The sequence below is a fragment of the Anguilla anguilla genome, chromosome 2 (assembly GCF_013347855.1).
Source record: "Anguilla anguilla isolate fAngAng1 chromosome 2, fAngAng1.pri, whole genome shotgun sequence".
Lineage (NCBI taxonomy): Eukaryota > Metazoa > Chordata > Actinopteri > Anguilliformes > Anguillidae > Anguilla > Anguilla anguilla.
Genome location: NC_049202.1, coordinates 44,015,460 through 44,040,588, shown reverse-complemented (window position 1 = coordinate 44,040,588; position 25,129 = coordinate 44,015,460). Strand labels below are relative to the sequence as shown.

Below are 25,129 nucleotides of genomic sequence, written 5' to 3'. Positions count from 1 at the left end.
TTTACTTCCACAGATCCACAAATGACCCAGTCTTTGCATCGCGCCTGCTTTGTGAAATAAATCATTTCAGACCAGATAACACAGAGAGGCTTCCTAGAGTCACTAGCAGTGCTGATACAAATGCTAGGAAAAGCCTATCAGTACTGTTCTGAATTCAGTCAAAACCCCAAGACCAAAAACCCACAACCATCAGATTTCTCCGTGACTTCACTCGTTGAACCATGAGGGCGATAATGCTTCTGCTAGAAACTGAACAAACCAAAATGTAAAAATGAAAAATTCAACAATACAAAATTTAAAACGTTTATTCAATGTCAACTGTTTACTTGTTCAGCTTGCATGGCATGCTCAGATTACATCTCGTCAGATCACATCTCTGTCGAACGCAGCTGGCTGCAGGCTGCAGTGATGAAAAGCAGAACGGGGCTTATTTTTCTGGATGTCATTCCTGTTGCCCATTAGTTCTACGGTTTCGACGAACCTCAGAGAAGCACTGCATCTGGTTCACTTCAATTTGTAGCTCATGAGAACCTAACCACTCTGCGGCGAGAAAATAACAGATACACATGGACCATTTGACATGTTTCATTGACTCGTTATATCAAACAGCTTTGCTGTAAAGGCCAGCGAGCTAGTGAATAACACCACAAATCAACGTGTGAAATGAAAGGAATCTGTCCCAGCAGGGGGAAAGCAAAAGGAGAGAAACATCACAAGGAGAGCAACATCACACATTGACAGGCTTCCCACAACCAGGACGTGAGCTGCTATTGCATAAAAACAGGGTTAAGAGTTGTCCTTGTACTTGATTGGATGGACTCCTTCTTGTCACGTCCCACAGTGAAGACTGACAGTCGTGATTGGGTATTCCTGAGTGTGTGTGTGGGTCAGCGCTGGTTCAGGACAGCATCTGGATGACCTCCCTCGCTCTGTGTGCCCGGAGCTGGGCCTCCTGCTCCTCTGCCCCCTGCCCCTCCAGCTGGCGCACCAGCGCCTCGGCCTTCTGCACCGTGGTGTCCCGCGCCACGCCCCGCAGCCCCTCCAGGTAGGGCAGCAGCGCGGAGAAGCTCCCGTCTGGGACCTACGGACATGAGGGACATGGAGCGCATCACTGCATGCGCCCAGGACAGGAAGGACCCGTGGCAAAGCCAGGACCACAAACACACACTCATGTACCCACGTTCCAGTCACACCCATACAGACATTCCACTCACAAATGTACACATACTGCAGAGATACACAAAATCATGCCACACATACACATACACACACTGCAGATATACACAAACTCATGCCACACAAACACGCCACTCACACATGTACACACACTGCAGATATACACAAAATCATGCCACGCATGCCACACACACACACGCTGCAGATATACACAAAATCATGGCACACACACACACAAATGTGCCGCACAAAAACACAAATCATACTCTCACGAGCACGCTACACACGCGCTCCAGGCCCACCCACTCACTCAGAACACGCCACCTCCGCTCACCGCCCACTCTGCTCTCCCGCACACACCGGCTCCGTTCTCACAGTCGTGCCTCATTCGCCCACACGGCCATCGCTCCTCCTCAGCGCGCATCACGACCGACGTCGAGCGAGAGCGAGGCCGAGGCTCCCGCGGCCGGTGTTTAAGTTAGCGTCAGACTGGAGCGTCGGGTCTGCGAGCCCGAGGCCGGCTCGGACACAGAGCAAGAGCGGAAAGCCACCGGGAGACAAACACGCAAAAAATGTTGACCTACAGGCAGTTTTCCATTAACGTCGTTTAGGCCTGTCGTTTGCTTTATCTCCTCGTTGTACATGTATACAATTCTGAGCTGTGTTTTGCTTAGAAAATATATTTAACTTCCACGACCACAGGGAAGTAAAAAGTCTGTGGCAGGAAACTTCCTATTTATGATTTATGGGACCGACATATGCAATCTCAAACCAGCCTTTGTAATAGAATCTCGGTTCTTAGGCCTTGCGTGTTTAACCGAACCTCCCTCCGTTTCTTTAGTCTCGTTTTTGCCACTCTGTGTACATTTAAGAAACCCAGTCCCGGAAACCAGATGTGCTTTACACTGGACTCGGGTGTACGCGTTTCAAAAGGTTCTTCGACTGTCGGCTGAAGATGCAGAGCGAAGCAGTGAAGTGAGAATGCCTCAGGGCTTAAGGGCAGGGCTGGGACTCAGCACTGAAACCCCCCCCCCCCCCCCGGAACACTGACATGGCTCTGAGGGGCTCCTGCTGCCACTGAGGCTCTCCTGCAGGCTCTGCAGAGTGCTTTTAACAGCCTGACATCCCCACACTCACACTCCCTTATCTCTCTACGCCCAGCGGTGCTCCCACACGCAGTACCGGGCCGGGTCACATGCCTGGAACCCCCCCCCCCTCCCCAGACTGAGCGCAGAGACAGGCCCCCCAAGAGAAATGTGCTCTGCATGTCTAATACAGATACGGCCATTTTTTTTACATTACAGGCATTCGGCAGACACTCTTATCCAGAGCGACGTACAACAAAGTTTCATTCTACTGTACGAAACTTACATTTGTGCCTGCAGACTACCCCATCATACGGGTTTGACTGACACACTTGTTCTCTGGAACAATGCGTCCGCGCGTCCGTGTAATCTGCTCGGCCGCCAGACCGTGCCCTGGTGTACCGAGGGAGCGGTTCCCCTGGCTGTGTAATCCACAGGCTGCACACGATGGTGGTGGTTCGGTCCCAGGGAAACGATCAGCTCCACGCTCACGCAAATGCAGAACAAACTTCATTATTACAACCGCTTTAATTCTGTGCAGCAAAATGTGTGTTTTTTGGGTAAATTATACAACAAGTCTGTTGTACGTATTTTGCTATCAAAATGTTTGCTCTAGTAGTAATACAGCAATAAAGATGACTTTGATAACGATAAACGATTTATTTTTTTGTTATTGCAATGACATTTGGTAACAAAGATTAAGCGGTCAGTTGAATTATGTAAAACTCATGGCTGAACGTTCTGTGAATTGCAAACGCATTGTTTGAGAGAAAGTGGCGTCAGCTTCACTTTGTTTATTTTCCTTTCCTGCCGGGATCCTTGAACCTCAAATGCCATGTTCAGATGTTTAGTTTGAACTCCAACGGCCGTAAACATTCGGAATGAAAAGTGAATGGGCTTTGTTTGCGAATTAAAACGTGTTTCGTATTAGTTGTACTTGGCGGACCGTGCCTTTGTGTTATTGTCTTACATTTGCCATTGTTACTGTTACCATTGATCTGTGGAAGGAAAATCCTAGCCCCAGTAATAAATCCAATTTGCGTGAAAATGCGCCAGTACTTTCCCCCCATATTATGCCCAGGTAATTAATTTCATGTTCATTGCTGCATGTGCTCTGACAGTTTGGGAGAGCATAGATAAGCACATGCTCTCCTCCAAAACATGACACCTCCTTTTCGCTTTACTGTCCGCTCGTTCAGCTGGCACAGAAGTTGGACACATTTTCAATCATTTTTTGCTGCATCCAATTATGGGTGACCCACCACAGTTAGCACTGACATTGTCCAGATTCTATTCCAGACTTCTGGGGCCCATCTGCACATAAGACCAGTCCCTTGAAAGAATGATCCACCAAAACATGCAATCTTTAAATGATTCACAACTTACAAAGAAGGGGAATACATTAGGTGAATCTCTGAATCTTTGAATGATCCTGGTGGTACGAACGGTTGAGTTCAGAAAGCTGTTTGAAACTTTTTCTTGTCTGAAGGGTACAACAAAGGGTGTATAACTTCTTTAACTTCTGCTCTGTGCACTGGAATAGGGTTACAATAGTCGGATTCGTTCGTTTGGTGTCTCCCCTGAATCCAGACAGGGAGGATCAGCCAGGCTGCGACACGCACACCTCGGTGTTTTACGAGGAGGGCGAGACTATCTGTGCGCCGGTTTGTTATTCCTGGGAGCGATCCAGGCGGTTTACCTTCTCTCTGTCGAACATGTGCTGAAGGAGCCAGGTCTGTCTGGTCTTCTGGAACCTCCAGTCTTCACGCTTCTCCGACCAGCTGCCAACAAACGGCACGGAAGAGTGATCAAGACATTCAGCGAAAGCGAAATCCCAGATCAGAAAGAAGGAAAACTTAAAATACACAAAAACAAAAACAGAGAGAGCTTGACCAAGTACTTCACAGCCTTAACAGGACCTGATTTTAAACATTTTTAAATGACATAAGGAAAACAGTGAAAACAAAAACAAAACTGAAACTAGTAAAAATGGATCTGAACCATACAATCTTTGTTCCCCACTAAAAACACAGATATACCATAGATAACTCTTTCTAGGAAGAAAGGCTCTTTTAACACCTGATGAAGTGTGCTTTGTTTGTGACCATGTTTGTTCCGGGCTGCAAGCGGGACACAGTCTGGACGTGGTGGAAGAGGTGTCAGGGTAATTACGTTCTCAGTGTGGTCTACTTTTGGCAGAGTCCCCTTCCTGGGGGGGGGGGGGCAGGTGTCAGGCAGCGGCTCTTCCTGGAAGAACGCAGCTGCAGCTCGGCCAACACCTCAACCGTGCAGTTACACCGCTGAGCCACCGCACTTCATAACGATGAATACTCCCCCCTCATGCACAGAGGGCACGCCATGTGTCCATATAGCATAATATACAAACTTCAATTCAGCTATGTCTGTGAGTCCATCAACTCGCTGGAAGCATGTACCAGATGACAATATCTAAATGAGCTTATCAGCTATAGTACATACATTACATAATAAAACATCCTGGAAGCACAACCATATCTCCTCATGAACAGCACTAGGACCAGAGAGCAAAAGACCTAGTGTGTCACCACGCATAAGCATGGCACTGTTTCCCATGAACACAACATCGAGACATTTAAAAACCCACGGGGAAAGGTTGTGTTACTGCATGTCAGCATACGATACAAAGACGCTCCATGTCACCCCGTCTATTCCTGAAGCACTTCCAGCTATAGAAACACACGGGGAGCATCACATGAGCTTCATCTGACGAGAAACGCATCTGCAGGGACAAGAGAAACCCTTGTTAAAACACGCATGTGTTTCATGATCTCCGCGCTCAGCTGGATGATTTTCGTGGGATCAATTAGCACTGAGGCCCATCGCGTCGGATTGAGACGGACAACTTAATGGGCTTCTTTACCTCCTTTCAGATGTTTCAGTTAAATCTCCATGGTGAGACCGGCAGAAACAACAACAAAAGCAAGACTCTTCAAAGAAAGACCTAAAAGTGAGACTTAATGAACCCCAAAGCATCCTTTGATGTCTAGGACAAACAAGCTCAGAAGATCATTTTTGCTTCATCTGATTTTGGAATTGACCACCCTTGATGGAGAAGTTGAGAGTCAAGCCTATTTTATTACACTGGGTCATATACGCTTCTTACATACCCTTTTACCTACAATCTACTAATAAATGGAGGCCCAGTGAAAATGGTCCTCCACCCAACACCTCATATACTGAAAAAGAGGCTCGTTCAGGACCCTGGCATATCGCAGAGGAAATGATTTCTCAAGCAACACACAGGCCTGGTGAATACCTGCACTCTTCACTTAAAGTGATACACATACTGGAGACCCTGACCTCTGTCAACCCAGAATCCTTGCATTTCAATAAAAATAAGAAGTCACGAACTGAACCTGATCAGCAGGCCTGATCCCAGGAGGGGGTTAGGGTTACATCCTAAATGGCTTCAGGGGCGGTCTAATGTTATTTCAACATGTAACTGCGAGGAGGAGGAATGGGGTGCACACTGGAACCTCCACACTAACTGAAAGAATTAAATCATTAGAACGGCCGGTAATAAAGGCAGTAATATTTACGCATTTTAAACATCGCCAAGTCATCCACCGGAACAACCTCGACCCGCAGTTGAAGCACGAGGCACGCCACCAGATGCCCTCAGATGCCCCAGCTTTGACCTGCCCCCTGTTGAATCGAAGGGCGGTGCTTTGATTTGCAGTGACCCCCCCCCCTCCTACCCAGCGTAGGATTTGTGTGACGCGGCGCCGGAGTTCAGTTAATGTTCCGCCGTCGCCCGCCCGCCCGGAGATCGGCCCTCACATGGAGTGGCCGGCCGCCCAGCCCGAGTGTCCACGGCCCTTCCCTTTGATGCCTTTGATGCCCGAGACCCGTCTCCATGGGCACCGGCGGTGAAAGGAGAAGAATGCCTCTGGGTCGCCATGGACGCGATTGCCTGGTTCAATTAAAGGTCAGTAAGCTTCCCCGACTTCCCAAATGAAATGAGAAGCTGTGTGCTCAGCTAATCCCGGGATTTGCACAAGCGATTATTTCAATCAAGGCCTTGTGGACAGACTTTTACACTTCGGCCCAAAAAAAATTGTTGCAGTTTTTCTTCTTTATTAATTTGTGACGGCATGCCTTTCATCACTGTAAGGCAATGCAGTGGCAGGGTACACCGTTGAGGTTTTTCCACTTGTACAATTCAGATCTACTTGTCCAAACTAAATGTATACTTGCTGAATTAGGAAAAAAATTTGCCTCTGGCATAACGCGCATAAAAAAAATGAAGCCTCTGTAATAACATTTAACTTATCTAGAATCTGGAGCAGGCTACACACGGTCAGATAAGTTAAGTGTCTGGAGCAGGCTGTGCCATGTTAGCTTCTGGTGTAGATACCCTCCCACTGCCATAGGCACAGGAGACACTTCAGTGACGGATGTAGTGCACGAGAAGCCGTGCCAAGGACGCCAAGTGTGCGGTGTAGACGACTCTTCGAGTGCACTGGGGTTACTCTTGATTAAAAACCGAGGGAGGTAAATCTAGGAATTGTCTGTAAAAGCCATATATTATTGCTGGCAGGAAAACGTGCCCCCTTTCTATATTGAATGCTGGATACTAGCCATGAACCAAAACATGCATCCATCCGCTCATTCATTCATTCGTTCAGTCAGGCAGATTGCCAACTCACTGCAGTAAAAGGCTTGACCTCCCTGGAAGAACCACAAAATTAGCCTCAATAAGGAAAAGCAAGAGAGGCTGTTAGAAAAGAACTGCAACAATGCAAATGCAGGCATCAATCTGAGGAAAGCACACAATACTTTCCCTTATGAAAACAGTTTGATATGCAACAGGCCCCCAGTTTTGAAGAGAGCCGCCGCATTGTTCTGTCATTTGCTTCCCCTTTGCCAGTTTTTTGTCAGGACCCTCCCTCACTGAAATCATATTTCTGATATGCTCCACTGCTGGAAATTCAACACAGACACAGGGAAACAGCCAGGCTTCTCCATGCAGGCCTCCAGCTCTCTGCTATCAGCCTGCTTGAGAGTCCCCTCAACTAGATAAAACCGCTTACATTGAGGGAATTAATTATCCAAATTAGTCATTTGTTTCCAAACTTATCTGTTGTATGTCTTTCATTGAATGAGTGGGATGAGTATTGCATATACCTTGAAGAAAACACACAAACTTCTACAGCTTGATCCCTTTTGGTGAACCAGTCTTATTGTTGTGCCTGGTCAACAAGCTAGCTGATATGGGTCCTGAGTGAGCTAGCTAGATAGCTTGGTCAGCTGGGCTAGCTAAACAGCACAGCCTACTGTAGCTAGACAGCTAGACAGCCCCGTCAGCTAGCTAGATGTCCTCATTCAAAAAACCCCAGAACATAACCATCTCATTTCTGATTTATTTTCTGTGACCAGAGACAGATTTTGTCATTGCAACAACTATTAACTGAATTATGCATTCTCCTGTACTTTGCATGTCCAATCAGATTAAAGAGCACCATGACATGAAACAGCATATTTCTTCCACAGGCAGTTAGTTGAATAGTCGTATACCAAACAGGGACTACTGGGATATCAGTGGGTAAAGAAACTTGCATTTGAGTTTCTCACATGATCATGATTAAAAACACCTAGTTATTAAAATATTCAGTCATTAAAATAATCAGAGATTATTGTTGTAATACTATAAACAAAGACTGTTTAAGTCAGTTGATTCCCCACGTCTTGTCAAACGGTGCTTCAAATGTATTGAATGAAGAATTTAAAAACACTTTCCTCAAGTGTACATTACACCCAGTACATTCCCAAGTAACAAAATCGACAAGTATCTGACACCTTGCTCTCAAATGTTAAAAAGGTACAGCCCATGAACCCTGGAGTAAAAGCAATCCACTGCATTAACTTGTGAAGGACAAACTACAGTCCAAATGAAAGAAACAACAGAAAGACCTTTTTGTTCCGAGCTGCACTCTGACCTCCTCGTTTCATTATCAGGGCATCATGGAGATCCTGTGGGACTGCTCGCACAGAGATTTCCCACTGGAGAACATGGAGATCCTGTGGGAATGCTCGCACAGAGATTTCCCACTGGAGAAGTCAGAGAGAGCGTGTGAGAAACATGCATTCCGACCAGGCTGGTGGTCACAAGGGGTGTGGGTACAGTATGCTCGTGTGGTCAAAGTTCAAGGAATATTTGTGTCAGCCGTTCTTCCGCGAGTCGGCGTAAGAAGCCCGGCGCGCGGTTCTCAGAGCCCGCCGCGTCTCGTGACGCCGAAGGGTGGACGGCGCTCGGCGACACCGGCCTCCCGGGCAGGGCTTTCTGAGCTGTTTGCTTTTGATGAGGCTCCGCAGCTGTTAAAATGTTGTCTTAGCTTGCGTCTGATGTCCGTTGGGTTTTTCCGGACTCTTCCGGTTGTCTTTCTCTTCTCCTCGATTCCTCTGAGCGGGATTATGAACGAAAAGCACGACCTCCTTTGACTTCAGTGCCTCTCGCATCTCCTTCAGACCTTCGGGATGACCGTGTGGGGGTGACAGGTGCCAGCACAAACTAAAATAAGGGGGGGTTCAGGACATGTTCGGCCCCTCTGTAGGAAACGTAACTTGCGTCTTTTTTTCCTGTCAGGACAGTGTTCGACTGGAGGGTTGGAAGAAACCACTATTCCACAGAGAGCCATTTGTGGCCATCCCCAAACCCCCCCTTCCCTTCCGTTACCCCTCAATAAAGTGAAACAGGGGGAAAGCTTTACTCCCCTCCGCTCCACCCCCCCTCCAGTGCAGCACATTTGGAATCACTTGGCTGGTAATTACCTGGGTCATCCCCAGGAGGTGTGAGGAGGCCTGTGATGACCCACAGGCGATGTCCCCACAAGGCTCATAATCCACGGATTCAGGGTGAAGTTGAGGGCTGGATGGGCTGCGGCTTCCTCTAGTCATCTGACCAGGACATGGGTGGGAGTCCACATTCTCAACACTTTCAGCAGCATGATGGAAGTACATGTGAGGACAGACAGACACATCAGCCCTGTGTAGCTTAAGTCTGTATTTATAAGGGAATCCTACTGTCGCCTGTCCACTCCTTTAGCCCGGGGTGCTTTTTTTTCCCCCGAGGCCCCCAGTCACCTGACCCGCACATGCTGCGTAGCCATTCTACAGCGGTGTAGCACCACGTCCCCCTTCGAGACGCTGACAGATTTGAACAGCGTAATCTCCCGGACCCACTTAAGTCATGCTCTATATATTAGGTCATGCACTATATACTTTGCATACGGTGCCATGGGATGGAATAAAGTGGGAAAAACGATGAGTCGCTGAAGCAAAGGAACTGAAGCCTAGAAACATTTAGCATCACAGACTGTTGCGCATGCCGTTCATGCACACTCGGTTTGAGCCAGCTGACAAGCCCCAGAGGGACAGGGCACCTTCCACAGCAGTCCTACTGATGGATCTGTTCACGATACAAATCTTAGCGGAATTCTCTAGAAAGTCTGAAAGTCAGCGTCAGTTAGAATGTGATGGTTGAAGTGATATTATTCAAATACACTCCTGTAAAAATAAACCAGATGCAGTAAGTTTCCACTGCCACACTGCACTGCTGCGGATGATAAAAATTCAGACTAAATCTTAAGGGAAGTATAAACACGTTCAACCTCGACGTTTACCCCTGAATTCAATCCACAGTGTTTCTATGTCTCACTCAAGACACTGTTAAAACAAAGTCGAGGTTAAACTAGCAGGCCTCTCTTTCACCACAAACCATTTCCGTCATTATCATCCTTTAACAAACGCTTTAGATCAACAATGGCGGGCGGTGTAGAGACGCAGCCGGGTGTACGAGCGCGATTCGGACAGGGGAGACGCACGCGAGAGGAGACAGCGCACCGGGCTTCTCTGGTTCCAATCAGAAGGGAGATGTTTGTTTGGTGAGCATCGGTGGAGGACGGAGCCCAGCCGCGAGGCTGACTGGATCCAGATGACGCCTAATTGGCAACATCGGTGCCCCCTGCCCCTCCTCGCTCAGACGCCGCCCCCTCTGCAGCTGCACGCCAGTGGCCTCCGGGAAGAGCCCTGCCTCGCACCCCCACAAATTAGGCCCTGTCACAAGACGCGATGTCACAATCCCCACGGCCTAGAGATCCACAGACCCGATCGACCTTACGCAAACATATATATAGCACATACAACAAAGAATAATAAAAAAAATCTCTAATCCAGGTGCATTTTTGATTGTTCTAACGAAAGACAAGGCTCAGGCCCAGGCTAACGTACAGCTGTACGTGCTTAACGGTAACATAACTCAGGTTTACAGCCCATATGGAAGAGCCATACATATGGACACTAGAATAATCCATACGGCATTCACATGATAAAGTAGGTCACAGAGTGCAACACCATATTACACGCAGTAATGCAATTCTGCTGGTGCCGAGTCAGCAAAGACTAATAGACCACATTGTCGGTCACATTATGCCAGTAATTATTACTTCGAACAGAGTTAAACAAATTAAGCCAGACAACCTACTTGTGATGCGATCTTAGATTGATGACATTTGTGCAGCAGAGATGGTGGTAGTGGCCTTAACAGCAGTGTGGATGAGAGTGAGACTTAAATGGCTTGTGTCAAGGGAGACTTAAATGGCTTCCATTTTACACTCTGCCGCTGTGCATAGTTTGATGTTCTGTAGAAGCCATTCAGCTTCATTTCCTTTCTCAAGAGTACAATTTAAGGGATGCAAATCCCTGATTCCTGATAATACAAATTATTTTAAAAACTAATTTTTAAAAACAGGTCTCGTGTTACTGGTCTTAGACATGGAGGGTCCCTGAAAGAGGTGCGTTTTGGGCAGGGGCAGGCGAATCCAGATGCAGATTGGCTCATTGAAAACAGCACCAAGCTGGAGGCCTGGAGGCTTGCTCTCAGCACACATGCACTGCATTATGACGTCTTCGTTCAGGGTGTAAGAAACCTTTTGGTTTCATGAAATTAACAAGACCAGGTCAAAACCTAGTATATGGCTGGACTGGCGACCAATGGTGTAACGTCATAACTCGGCTTACCAATGGTGTAACTTCATCACTCAGTCAGTCACAGACATTCACGTTTGTAGGGCTGGCCCCGCTGCTGCGGTCCAGCCAAAAATTGCTCTGAGTGTATTTTGTTGCTTTAGACCAGGGGTCCTCAATCTTATCCAGAAAGGGCCGGTGTAGGTGTAGGCTTTCATTCCAACCAAGCAGTTACACACCTGATTCTACTAATCAAGGTCCTTAGCAAAGACTCTAGTGGTTGATTAGTAGAATCAGGTGAGTAACTGCATGGTTGGAATGAAAGCCTGCACCCACACCGGCCCTTTCTGGATAAGATTGAGGACCCCTGCTTTAGACTATGAACTCAAAATGCCCCGATACCAGCCATTGTAAAGCTGTCAGGTCATCAGGAGCTTCTGTAAACACCTAAAATATGCTTCATTGCACACAAAAACTGTCTGGCTAATTGAAAACATGAACTAAACCTGTAATAATAATAAAAAACAGAAACATAGAAACCCTTTTCATAAAACACACAATGCCCATCATCAAGAAAAGGCGCAGGTGTCTTATTGCACACATTTCCAAAGTCAAATGATAAATTTATACGTCTCATTTTTCGGTGATTGGGCATTGCTTAATATCAAAGATACAGTTCATTGCATTAAAACTGTCTGAGTCAAAATGCACATACATTAAAACTGAAGTAGAAAGCAAACTGTTGCTTTAACACTTGGCAGAACGGTTTGAGCCTGTGGATCCGAGTGGCCTAGCTGTAACTGTGATTTGATGAATCGTGTTTTTGTGACAGGGAACTGGCTTCGCGTTCTGTGAGGAATTAGGCAGAGACACAGATGCTCCCCAGCATGACTAGAATTGTTCCAAATTTTCATGCCATATCACAGAAAGTCATACCAAACCGTTAGAATACTGAAAAACTGGGAACAGTCCAGTCTTTTACTAACTCCAGAATGCACGGAGTGTTTTTTCCACGTCAGAAAGTCAATAATACAAACCTATTGAATTTCTTGGCTGGATACCAGTAAATAAAAGCTATGAAGCTGAAGATTATGCATTACTGAGGGTGATGAAGTTCTTTAATCACAAAGGAATCGAGTGAAAAAGAACCCACAGAATGACATATTTTGGATGAACTCCAGTTCAGGGATTTGAAGTCTTTGAACTCCTTACCATTACCATTATCTGAAATTAATTATAATAATCCTCGCATAAAAAGTATGGAAAATAGAGCTTAATATGAGTATTATTAGAAGTACTTTCCACTCACACATACTTAAACCTGAAAGCGGACCAGAGCTTTGCCTTGAATAGAGAAGCCTTTAATATTTTCCAAGAGAACTCGCCTCTGAATCATGTTAGCATTTAGCTTTCTGCAGCAGTAAGCTTTAATCTACGTGTGTGCGTCTCCCGTGCTACACTCCTCTTCCCCTCTCTTACCATGTGAGGTAGTCCAGAGCCAGTTGGCCGGCTGAGGGCTTGGTGGCCTCGGCCTTCTCCGGGTCCTGCCCCTCTGCCTTCAGTCTGCTCTTCTCCTCCTGCTTCCGCATCTTCTTCAGCTTCCTCTCCAGGGCGCGTCTCTCCTCCGGACCCAGGGCCTCTTCGGCATCCTCGTCCTCCTCCTCCGGCTCTTCTCCCGCGCTGGCAGATGCATCCTGAGGTGGTTCCTGCATGGAAAGAGAGGGATTAGATTAAATTATACTTTATTGGCAGATTTCATTGAACAGAAGTCCAACAATACAAATGGTTGTACTACATTTCATTAATAATACATAACAACAGATAATAAGGGAGAGAGTCAGATAGAGGGAGTGTAAGAGAGACAGAGAGAAAGAAAGAGAGATGGAGAGAAGCAGCACCTACTAAGAGGTTAATTTTTAAGTCTTCTCTTTAAACTCATTTTGGGATGAGTAATATTATTTATCGCTACAGCTCACTCATTTGTTTCACATATCTGACCCATTGCTTCACTGTCAAGAATTAAGAAGCATGACTGCATGATGCCATCTGTCAGGTCTGCTAAACAGTCACAGAGACATTACATGTAGACTAGGCGAAGAATCAATTTTGTTTTTCCACAAGCAGGTTCTCTGGAAAAGACAGTGTTGCTCAAAAGCCAGGCTCGTGGGTGAACAGGGGAAGTTCATGATGTTGTTTCTCAACATGGAGGCATTTGCCTGCAAATGACAGCAACTTCTCCATCGACCTCTGCACATCCTACTGCAATATCCAAACTGTGAATGGTACCACCCCCCCAACACAAAGTCAGCTGACTTACAGACAGTCCCTACCCCCAGGGCAAGAAGATAATTCCTGTAACGCCATGAGTACTGAATTACTATTGCTATGCCGACATCCACAAATGTTCAAAACACACAAATGTCTAATTACCTTTACAAGTCACTATTCAACTGCTTACTGATAATATGCGTCTCAAAACTGTGCCCACAAAATGTAACAAATTAAGAACATCATGACAAAGATCATTACTGGCCTTTGACTACATTTCCCAATGCCTTTTTTAAAGCCTGTGCACTTTAAATTGACCAGACCTTGTTCTGGGGTGGCAGTAATTCCTCCTCCACACAAAAAAACCTGCTGCCAAACCCTCGGTCTGAAAGCGCCACTGCTGGGTGGTCCTCCGAGGCGGGGAGCGGAGTTGGGTTAATTAGAGAAGATGTGGAGTTTAATCACGCCCCCCATTCCTATGTGATCCAATTATCTGGCGGAGAAGAAAAGCCACCTCCGTCTAATAAAAAGCATGCATGCCCCCGCCCATCGCCCCCCCCGGTGAATAAATAATAACAAGCGGATGCGTCCGGTGAAGAAAAGGGGTCCTTGTTGAAGACTGCAGTGGGGCGATCGCGCTTCCTCACGTTTTTTTCCGGGGCTTCTTCTGAACTGAGACGGAGTGGGCGGAGGGGGGGGTCACAGGCAGAGGTCACGACCTCTCACCGCATCTCGTACGCCCGGCTCCGCCCCCCGTCTGTCAGAAACGGGTCGCATTTAAGCTGCATCGAGTCACATTTACGTTTCCCAACATGTCACCAAAGTTTCGTTTTTTTTTTTAATGGGGAATTTGGAATTTGTCTCAACTCGCCGTAGGCGGTGAGTAACCGTGTTTTTATAACGCACATTTTAAGGGGAACGACTTCAGGAACAGACTAATGCCCCAGTCACACTTGAAACAATACTAATGGACATGACGGCAAGTATCATACCAATAAATAATTTTTTGTTCCAACATACCTGTCCATCATCTTCCCTTTTTACTACAACTTACACTACCGATTTTTAAACCGCACACTTGAATTCTGTTCAGTTTAGGTCGCACACTTCTGTGACTGACAGGCAATATCTTTACAGGCCCTCATCCAGCATTCTGAAAGTGGCAAAAGCAATAAGCACCAATACCATTCAGAGTTTCTCTTTAGTTATTGCTGCACTGTGACTGCAGTCACTCGTCTGAACCGGAGCAGTTTTAATTTTCTGAGTGGCCACTCAGTGTGCACCATGCTGTGACAGGCAGTGATGTGCAGTGCTCTCCCGTTCCTCCATATTCCGGGCACACAAATCCACCTCCATTCTCCATCTGGTTCCCTTTCTTCCTGTCTGTATGAAAGCCCTGGAACTTTGTCAAGAACTCTCCTTCCCCTGCAGTATCTCCTACACGCAGCGCACCGAGAGCCTGTCTGTCCTGGACAACAGCGGGAAATTCAGCTGCGGATATAAAACGTCACCTCAAATGGCAACAGGTGCAAACCGGCGGTACTGAAGAGGCAAGGTTCTCTGAATCAAAAACTATGTGTTCTAACCTGCAGAGCGAAGAAGGCAGGCTTTAATCACAGCGCCAGACGAATATAGCAATAATTCTTCTCGTCTGACTGTAAAATGCCGCTAAATTTCCCCCCACCGCTTTCCACGACTGTCGAGGACCACCTGCGAGCTGGAAACCAGCGTAAAGAAGACACGACTCCATAACGTCATTCAGAGACGTTTCCTGGCAGCCGGGAGACAAAATCCCAATTCACACTCATCTTCATAAACAGGGAATGTTTGCGGTGTCTCCAGTGGAGGCTGGGCTTGGCGCGTTTCTAAAAATACAGCGAGTGCGATGAGACCCAAGCCGCCCCTGCACTTAAGCGCCTCCAATTTTGGTTTCCTCTCGTAGCGTAATCTGAAATGGGCCCTCCCTCCCGGGAGAAGCCCCTCGGCCCCCGTCATTCGTCCCTCTGTGCTGGCAGTGACTCTGACCGCAGCTCAGGCTGGTCCAGCGCACACCCCCCTTCCTCTCCCTGTCTGTAGCATGCTACGCTACTTTCTCTTTGATCCACCGGTGTGAGCCGATGATCCCACGCGATCGGGCCCACGGGCGTCCGGCGCACATCTGTCTCCCGCCTCCCGGCCCACGCCGCACGCTGACCTCGCTCAAACCCCGCGACGTGCGGGCGAGAGCACTCAGACCGGCGCTAGCTACTTGGCTCTGCTCGCCGCTTACGGCTAGAGGCGGTGGGTGTCTTTCAAACCGCCTGAAAGCGGTCCAGCTAATGGAATGGATCTTCCGTTCTGGGACAAACCGCAGGGTGTTCTTCTGTGGGCTAAAAACAGACCGTAAATAACTGGACGGACGAACTAATGAGCTTCTCCTTAAACCCCTTCAGCCCCCCCCCACCCAAGTGCCCCCAAAATTCACAGAAGGATTCTGGGTAGAAAACGTAGAACTCTGGTCGAAGCAAACTTTTCTACTGCTGCATAAGAGCTGTTCTGGTATTGTAAAGATTCATACAGTTGTGACACTGTTGTGATGGACTGGTGTGGCACCTCCCCATTGGTTGACCAAAACCCATAAACTATGGACAAAAAAAAGTATGTAGCTTCCTATATTTTTTATATATTCCTATATTTAATAATTATGGGCTAGCTGCAACTGAACTACAGGGTCACTTCACAGAGCATGACTGGCCTACAGTGAGATCCTGCTCTTACTGTCCTCCCATAGTGACTCAACTAGACTGCAGCATGGCACTTCACCCGATGGCATTGTTGTGCGTGTCCATGTATTCACTGCAAATCTGAGCATCGGAGCGGGTGCCACAAAACCGGCCACACGCCCCGGTTTGCACTCTCAAATGTCAGCGCGACTCATCCCTGGCCCCGGGACGCTCACACCACGCCCTGCGCTCCCGCTATAAACCCGCGCGCCCGCCGGATCACACGCCAACGCCCGCGCGCGCGAGGGTCGGGTTACATCATCAGAGCTGGGCTCCCGCGTCACGGAATTTGCATGCGAGAGACTGGAAGCAAAGTGCATGGCTCCAGCCGTGCTGGGAACGTTCTGGAAGCAAGAGGAGGGGGCGAGAGGTGCATTCGTTTTGATTTCGTGTTTGTTTGCGGACGGGGCCCAGGGCAGCCGAAAGGGGAAGGGGGCGGGGCCGAGCCGCTGGAAGAGGAGTACCCCACACAAGGCCTCCAGCAGCGCAACAATGGAGATTAGGAGGACTCCAGTGGGAAGGGGCCCGCGGGGGGAGCGCGGGGGGGAGGAGGCACACTGCGCATAAGGGGGAGGAGGAGGAGGAGGGAGGCACGCCCACACGCCCCCGCTCACATCCCCCCCGCGCGGACAGGGCTGACGCACGCAGGCCAGACAGCAGACGCCAGGCAACAAACGCTGTGCTTTCAGGCCGGCTCTCTCTGCAGAGACTCTGAATTTGCACCTTGTTATAAGTTATCACAATGGCCCAATGTTCAGGAGCGCACGTTCAGCCAAATATATTAACTCAGACAGGAAGACACTCGGGGGTTAGAACAACTCTGAATTAAAGCCTTTGACATCGAGTCAGCTGAAGGATTGAGGCAGACATCTGGCCCTCAGAGGACCCTGTTTAATGTATCTGAATTGAAGTTTAATATGGCAGTGTTGACATGTGTCCGAGCTCCTCGGCTCTAACCAAAGGAAGGCCACGGGTCTCTGATCTCCACCCCGACCCTCTTCCTTTGTAGTTCTGACCCACCAGCCAGCTGCGGATGGATTCAGAATTGAGATTGTGCAAGTCAGACACAGAGCTATCATATACAACCATTCCTTCAGGAGAGGAGGGCGTCTCTCTGTGCAAAACCATTGTCTGTCGCTTCATACTGGAGATCATAACTGCCGTCTCTGGCGAGGCACTCCTGCAGGGTCAAAGTTCATAATCATGACCAACAGAGAAGTAAATGTTTTGTCAGGGGAGGAAACAAAATATTTTACTGGCATCTCAAGAGGCAATGGGCTCAGCACCGGTTTAGTGAGCCACAATGGATTCAGCTCCTTCCTGAGATTGTAAAGTAGCATTTTATGTACGTTACAGAATCGGAAAGCCTTCGGCCTCCGGCCTTCCTGAATGTTGGCTCTGGGCTGTTGCCTTTGGCAGGGATCCTGTGGCAGACAGGAAGCTAACAGGTCACTGTTTGATGTTCCTGGAAACGGCGAGGTAGGCACTGATTAAACTGAGCAGGACCCTGCTGCTGAAATCAGCGCTGTCCCAGCTGGGCATTTAGCCTGTCAGGGTGTGTACTCACTGTCCCCTGCCACTCCGGAGCACAAATGCCTTTCGTTTCTAACCGTAAGCTAGGTATTTATCGTTTTAATTCACGACCAACACACGCTTGCAGTATGCGACAATCAGTGATAACATGAAAAAAATATTCATATTTATCATGGGAGGGAATAATATTCATATTTATCATGGGAGGGAATAAATCAAGATAAAGCCAACCAACAACCAGAAGTTTCCATGTAAGGCAGTGCAGCTCTGCGGTACGGTCACAAAGACGTTTTGGAAACATCTCCCTGTTTTGGACCGAGCCCTGCCCTGGGACGCGCTTGGTGTACGCTCAACTGCACAGATCTCCTGGGAAGGCACAAAGTGGGTGCCGGAACATTCTGTTCTCAGTTCTTTAGGAAAGCGAGGCCAGCCCAGGAGGTAGGAGGTACAGATCCTCAGAGGAGCTCTGTAACACACTCACCCCTCCATGTTCCAGCTTCTCCTCCATCCCTTTCTCCTACTCCCACTTACACCGAAGCTCTTTCCACAAAAACCTCCAAGTAAGGCGTCCCTAAATTTGTGCACATTTCTACCGCAGCACGTCCAGCCAGGCACTGCGAAAGAGAAGGTTTTTCTTACTGTATGCCTCCAGGACTTAGCTTGACGTGGTATGTCACACTAAGCACTGGAGACGGAACAGACTGCCAATTTGTCAGATATAAATTAGCATTTTAGCATATTATTCAGGACTGACACATTGAATCTACCCACACAGCCTCTAGGGGTGCTCACACTGAGTCTATGTGAGAAGAACAAAATTAACATTCGGAACATAAAACGTGAAATTGAAAATTTAATTAGTTCAAGGTTAGCCTTTGATTTTTGAACAGCCAAGCAAATGTGATTAATTATCTATGGGAAAGGACTGAACTCTCTCTTTTATTCCTTTCTGTTGCGGCATGTTGTGGAAAGATGTACCGGATTGTCCTTTAACAGGTCCAAATCTTCATCTTTACCATACATTCATCTGCTTTCATGAAAAAAAATAAAAACTCAGCAATGACTAATGACTGAGCCAATGCATAACTACAGTTCTGTGAAAGCTATACTTCCTCTGAACTCATCCCCCTCAATGAACATAACATCAGTACACTGGTAACCCCCCACCCCGCTTGCATGTAGATGTCCGACAAATCTTCAGGACTGCAAACGTGTTGGCAAACAAGTCCCATGATCACTAGTTCTCTTCCAACCACTCTGTAACACTGACTGATCACATCCCGACAGCAGTCTCTTTGGGGGTCATTAGCTTGTTATATGAGCAGACTAAGAAAGCCCTTTAAAGCTTCTGCATACACTATTAAGGTTTTTGAAAAACCTAACAGAACGTGAGCAGCGTACTAACGATAAATGCCAGCTACAGGGACACGCTACGGAAGAACAAACGCAACAGAAAAAGATGTGAAGGCTAAGATAAAAACACACGCAGGATGGAAATCGACCTGTGGCAAGAGTGTGAAGGTTTTTTTTTCTATTGAGGCACAGACACCCACCGCAAACAATGACGGCTCAGCAGGAGGAGAGAAGCTGCCGGGTGGCTTGGTGACATTAGAGCCTGTCAGTGACCGCATGGGCTCTGAAGCTGTGTCGCATCCTTTTCAACCCACACAGTCTGCAGCGCAACCGACCACCCAGCAGTACTACATGTCCCAGGAATCAATGCGGCGCACTGAGGTAGTGACACATAAAACACACTCCCTGACCCGTAGCGTAGTAGTGCTTGTGTAGTGTATTGTGTGCTACTGCGTGTGGTGTGTCAGCCCAAGCCAACTGATTCTGCAGTAGCCTGCTCGTAAAATGCGTCAGGTTCGTTCGCAGTACGCTGCAGGTTTTCAAAACACGTAAAGCGTGTTCTTGGATTCAGACCCCGCGCACCCCCCACCGCTGCCTGACAGGCATGTTCGGCCTTTGTTTGCGCAATGATGACTCACTACTTCTCCTGAACAGCGAGGGGGGACCGGCACCATTTCCTATGAATGATACATACCCCGTAAGGATGGGGATTTCTCCGCTTCTGTTTCCCATCCCATCCACTTGAGAAAAAACAGCACGTTCAGCGTTCTTTTTTTTTTTTTTTACAATTGCCTTTTCGAAACGGCTGCTCTGCAGTCTAGTTCATGAGAATTAATGCTGTGTGAACCGCTATTAACTTCATTGGTCAAGCGTGAAAAATACCACCGCGTGCTCATCGAAAAAATGCAACGCTAAATAAATACACGTATGCACGCAGGCCCACATGCACGCACGGTTGAGCACACGTGCGTACTTTTTTTATTCGGGGCTTTTGATGGGACGCCAAGAAAGACGTTAACGCAAAACAGATCATTTGATAAAAGAAAAAAAATTGTTTATGGAAGGACATGCTGTGTAAGGATACAGATGGAGTTTTAAGGCTTGTTTCCGTTGCTGCAGTTCCGTGTCTAACTCAATACGAGACATGGTTATTGCATCTGGGGCCACATAAGAATATGCTTCAGTGCTGTTCCATACTACACCTGCTGTCACACGTGGAACAAACACAGCATAGTTAGCCAAATGTTTACCATCTACTTTACAAACCCAAAAATAATGCATTCATATATTTCACTGTCCACGTGTCTGTTTACTTAATTAGCCTTTATTTAACCCGGAAAGTGCCATAAAGAGCTCTTCTGCAAGAGAGACCTTGTAAATAAACTTCAGACAGCAAGATCAGAGTCAAATATAAACTTCAGAAGCATCACACTATTTAAATATCAACATTAACTCTGACTCACTTAATTGGCTCCAAAAGTCAGAAGCACTATGTGTCTGAAAGGGAAAATAATTGGTTTATCGGATTATAGCACAGCTATGGTAAATTGGTCATTTTGGTAAGCGTAAAAGGAGAAGCATTTTCCTCCGAATGCCATTAGCTGGACTTTTGAAGGCCACAGCTGAAAGCGCTTATTGACCACTAAATAATAAAGGAAACAAACAGTGGACCAATGATAACAGTGCACATGGCTCAGAGTCTTAGATTGTGTGGGCTGCAGAGAGCCCCCCCCCCCCCCCAGCCCTCCCAGCTAAACAAACAGAGCATTGAGGACTGAGCTCTGAGGCTTTGAGGCTACAGGGCTGTGTGGCTGGGTGAGCTGGTTCATTAGAGAGCAACAGGCCACAGCCCCATGTGAGGAGTTAGACATCAGCACGGTGAGCAGGAACAGCTCCTGACATCTCCCACTGGGCTGGGCATGGGTCACTTACATAATCCCCTTCTCACACACACACACACACACACACACACACACACGCACACACACACACACACGCACTCACACACACACACTCACACGGACGCACTCACACACACACTCACTCACTCACGCACACACGCACACACACACACACAGGCACACACACACTCATACGGACGCACTCACACACACGCTCACACACACACACACACACACACTCATACGGACGCACTCACACACACTCTCACACACTCATACATATGCACACACACACACACACTCATACGGACGCAATCACACACACACTCACGCATACACACACTCTCATACACACGTACACACGCACTCACACGTACTCATACGCACACTCACACAAACCCTCACACACACACACACACACACACACATACACATGCACACACACACACCCACAAGCACACACGGACGGACACACGCACGCACACAGGCATGTGCATGCGCACACAAAGACTGTTTATTTATACAGATTCCACAGGAATTTACAGTGTATTCTATATTTCTGTGCTTTTATGTGCACACAGATGAAAATAAACATATGGTTTTTTAAATACATAAGCCTATAATCAGTTACATTTTTGTTCAGTTATGTTTTTGAATGCAATTCATGGTTGAATAGATTTACTTCAGTGGGAAGAAGTGTGTGCGTGTACGTGAGCGTGTGTGTGTGTGTGTGTGTGTGTGCGTGCATGCTTGCGTGTGTGTGTGTGCATGTGTGTGTATGATCTGTAGCCTGTGGTGTAGGAGTATGTGTGTGACAGGCCAGTGGACAGAACAGTGATTCTCAGTGTTGGTGTTATCTGATGAAAGGGGCCCCATGGCATCCCAAAGCCAGGCAGTTTGGGGTGGGGGGGTCACTTCTGCCCCATTAAGACGACTGCCCCACTCCACTGTGAGGGGGGGTCTCTGAAGCCTTTTATCTTTGATCACAGAGCGTAACGCAAGCACAAAAAGAGATTAAAATCCCAAAACACACATGCAAGAGGCCAGGTCAATGACAAAAAGAAACAAAAAAAAAAAAAGAAGAAAGAAAATCAATATCAGCTTGACCAAAGTTGAAACTGGCCGGTGAGAAGGGGAGGGGGAGGGGGAGGGGGAGCAGAGGGGGAGGGTCTGAACAGAGAGCTCACTGCAGAGATGCAAGGGAGGGGAAAGGGGGACACGGTTGGGACCGACCCCTCCAGCTGATAATGTGATTTGGGTGGATGAAGCTCTTTTCCACACAAACCAATTGCCCCTCAAGGCTCCAATAGAAAACCGAGAGTAAGTACTCCACCTGGGAGTACTACACTCCACCACTGAAACAGACCTCAAATTAAAAACACAACATAACAAACAGAGATTGCATCCAGTAGCGCTATAATTTCCGCGCGTCCATATTCAGGGAGCTCTGCGGCACTGAACACTCTTGCGGCACTGAGCACTCTGCGGCACTGAGCATTGCAGCACTGAACACTGGGGAGATTCCATGCACGTGTGCTTTCCCCTGGAGGCAGAGACATGATTTTGTCAACGCTCCGCCCCTCCTCACATCAGCACTGGTAATGTTCAATCATGCAGTGCGGCAGACTCAAAGCAAAGCTTCTCATTGGCTTATTCCTTTGTAGCAGTACAAGTACGCGAGACTGAGTACATCAGGACCTACATAGTTCTGGCACAGCACAAGGCAGCAATGGTACCATCGCTTTGGCTAGGCTACTGGTTTTGCTAAAACCTCTGGGAAACCTCTGATCCTATGCAGGATGTGCTTTAAGATGCAAGGTGTACTGGTGGCACATAACTCTTGGCTCTTATAAAGCAGAGGGCAGGAATCTATCGAGCTACTGGTATAGATAAATAAAAGTTCAGATGACTATGCTTAGGGTACATTTTGAGCTTCACATTTTCACTGAATCCACACCATGCGTTAAATGAGTCACCTGTCATAATCTCGGCCATAATCTTACCATCAGACTGCAGAAACAACCATGACATTATCGTGGGTCCCTAGAAAAATCAAATGTCAGCCTAAACACTTATCGCGCAACACTGGAATTCAAATTCTACAGAGTGGGACGAAGGAGAGAAACTGTTCGATTCTTCAGGCAGCAAACACAATACAACACTATGGATGTGTGAATGGTTCTAGTAACAAAAACAAAAAAACAAAAGCTGACTAGCTTCACAAGGCCCTGTCAGCATCACTGTGGTGGAGGAGGAGGAGACCCAACGTCCAGATAAATCAGGAGGACCTTCGCCGGCCCCCACGGGAACATGACCTTCTGAAACCGTGGCGACCGGCAGGTAACCGCCCACGCTCGCAGGGGCAATCAACTCCTAAATCAGCGTGTGTGCCGAGCGCGGGGGCGTACGAGGGAACCGGGTCTCGCATTTCCTGAAGCCTTGAGCGCGGTTAAAATGGACAAGGGGAGGAGCGCGCGTAGCCACGGAGAGCTCGACTGGGTTCCGTCTCGTCGCTGCGCGGCGGCGTCCGCCCCGTGTTTACCCCTGCTCTGCCTCGCCGGGAGCGGCTCTTAGCGCCGGGCCTCGGGGTTAACGGCGGCAGATTACAGGGCGTCTCCCAGACACGCGGCGCGAGCCTCTGCAGAGAGCGCACATCCAGGCATTCCGGATCCACATCGCAACCTGTCTGCGTGTCTCCGAACGTGCATGCACTGGCGCGAGTGAGAACGAGAGAGAGAGAGGGAGAGAGAAAAGGGGAGAGTGAGACAGACAGGAAGAGTGAGAGATAAATAGAAAAAGAGTGAGAGAGTGAGACAATGAAAGTGAGAGACAGAGAGAGTGAGAGAGAGAGAGAGAGAGAAAAGGGGAGAGTGAGACAGACAGGAAGAGTGAGAGATAAATAGAAAAAGAGTGAGAGAGTGAGACAATGAAAGTGAGAGACAGAGAGAGTGAGAGAGAGAGAGTGACAGAGAGAGAGAGAGAGAGAGAGAGAGAGAGAGAGAGAGTGACAGAGAGAGAGAGAGAGAGAGAGAGAGAGACGAAGACAGAGTGAGGGGTGCTTTCTGGCTCACAAGAGTTCCATTTGCTGCCATAAACTAAATCACTGGCAGGCTCTGCACCTCCCCCTTAGCCCAGCCTCCCCTGTACCGGACCCCCAGACTCTGTAACTGCAATACACCGGGCCAGCCTTCCAAGTGCAGGCAACGAGTTCAGCTGCCTTCACTCTAACATTGACCCCGAAAATTGCTGCCACTAGCGATTCAATTCAAAAGCCTGCTATCATCCAGACTCTTCCAGTCGACACACACCCCCCTCTCCAAAAAAAAAAGCACATGGTACAGGAAAACGTGTCCAAACGCATCTCATTTGGGGTCTGAATCCTGTCCCCCCGTACCCCATATATCTATTATTCTCTGCGCTAGAAACAGACCCCAAAAACGACGTACAGAAAGACAATGGATAAATAACAAGCATTGCCCGATTCCCTCTCCCGACCACAAGCCACAGCCTCACAGTCTGACTGGCTCGGTGCTCATACATGTGAATCATGCTTAAAAGCCACACTGAACTCCAAATGTAGCCATTGAGGTAAAACCCAAAAAACAAAGACACAACAAAAAAATAAAAAGAAAAGACTCTTCCTTTGTAAATGGATCCTTTTCAGAGGAAGATTTTTGGTATTGTTGTACACAACCAGACTTCAAATACCGAAGATTAATTTTAAAAGCCATATGGAAAAAAAAAAAAAAAAGAACAAATGCGTAGACTCAAAGCAAACATGTGAAGTGGGGCCTCCTAAAGCCAGGCCCGGAGGGGAGTTCAGTCCAATCTGGAGCAGTGGGTTCTCTGTGCGGCGCGGCGTGTGACCCCGCGACTCACGCGAGGCCACGCCCACCTCCTCACCGCGCCGCTGGAACGGATCCGAAGGCAGCCCCTTGGGGTCCGGTCACCCGTGATCGCAGAGCCGTCGCGGCGCCTCCGCGCGGAGTGACGGCCGATCCGGCTTCGCGCTCGCCGCTGCCTTTAGCGTGCTGGCACGGCGCGGTCC

General features: G+C 48.0%; 1 protein-coding gene across 3 annotated transcripts in view; it reads right to left on the bottom strand.

Annotated features, from left to right (window-relative positions):
- Positions 1-289: 289 nt before the first annotated feature.
- The window catches only part of LOC118221427 (uncharacterized protein C7orf50), a 90,864-nt gene continuing 66,024 nt past the window's right edge, over positions 290-25,129 (bottom strand). For all 3 annotated transcript variants that reach the window (XM_035406488.1, XM_035406489.1, XM_035406491.1), the window contains 3 exons: positions 12,744-12,970; positions 3,961-4,042; positions 290-1,081 (listed from right to left, as the gene is read on the bottom strand). In XM_035406488.1, coding sequence (XP_035262379.1) covers positions 899-1,081; positions 3,961-4,042; positions 12,744-12,970 — 492 coding nt within the window. In that variant the 3' untranslated portion in view covers positions 290-898. The remainder of the gene's footprint in view (positions 1,082-3,960; positions 4,043-12,743; positions 12,971-25,129) is intronic.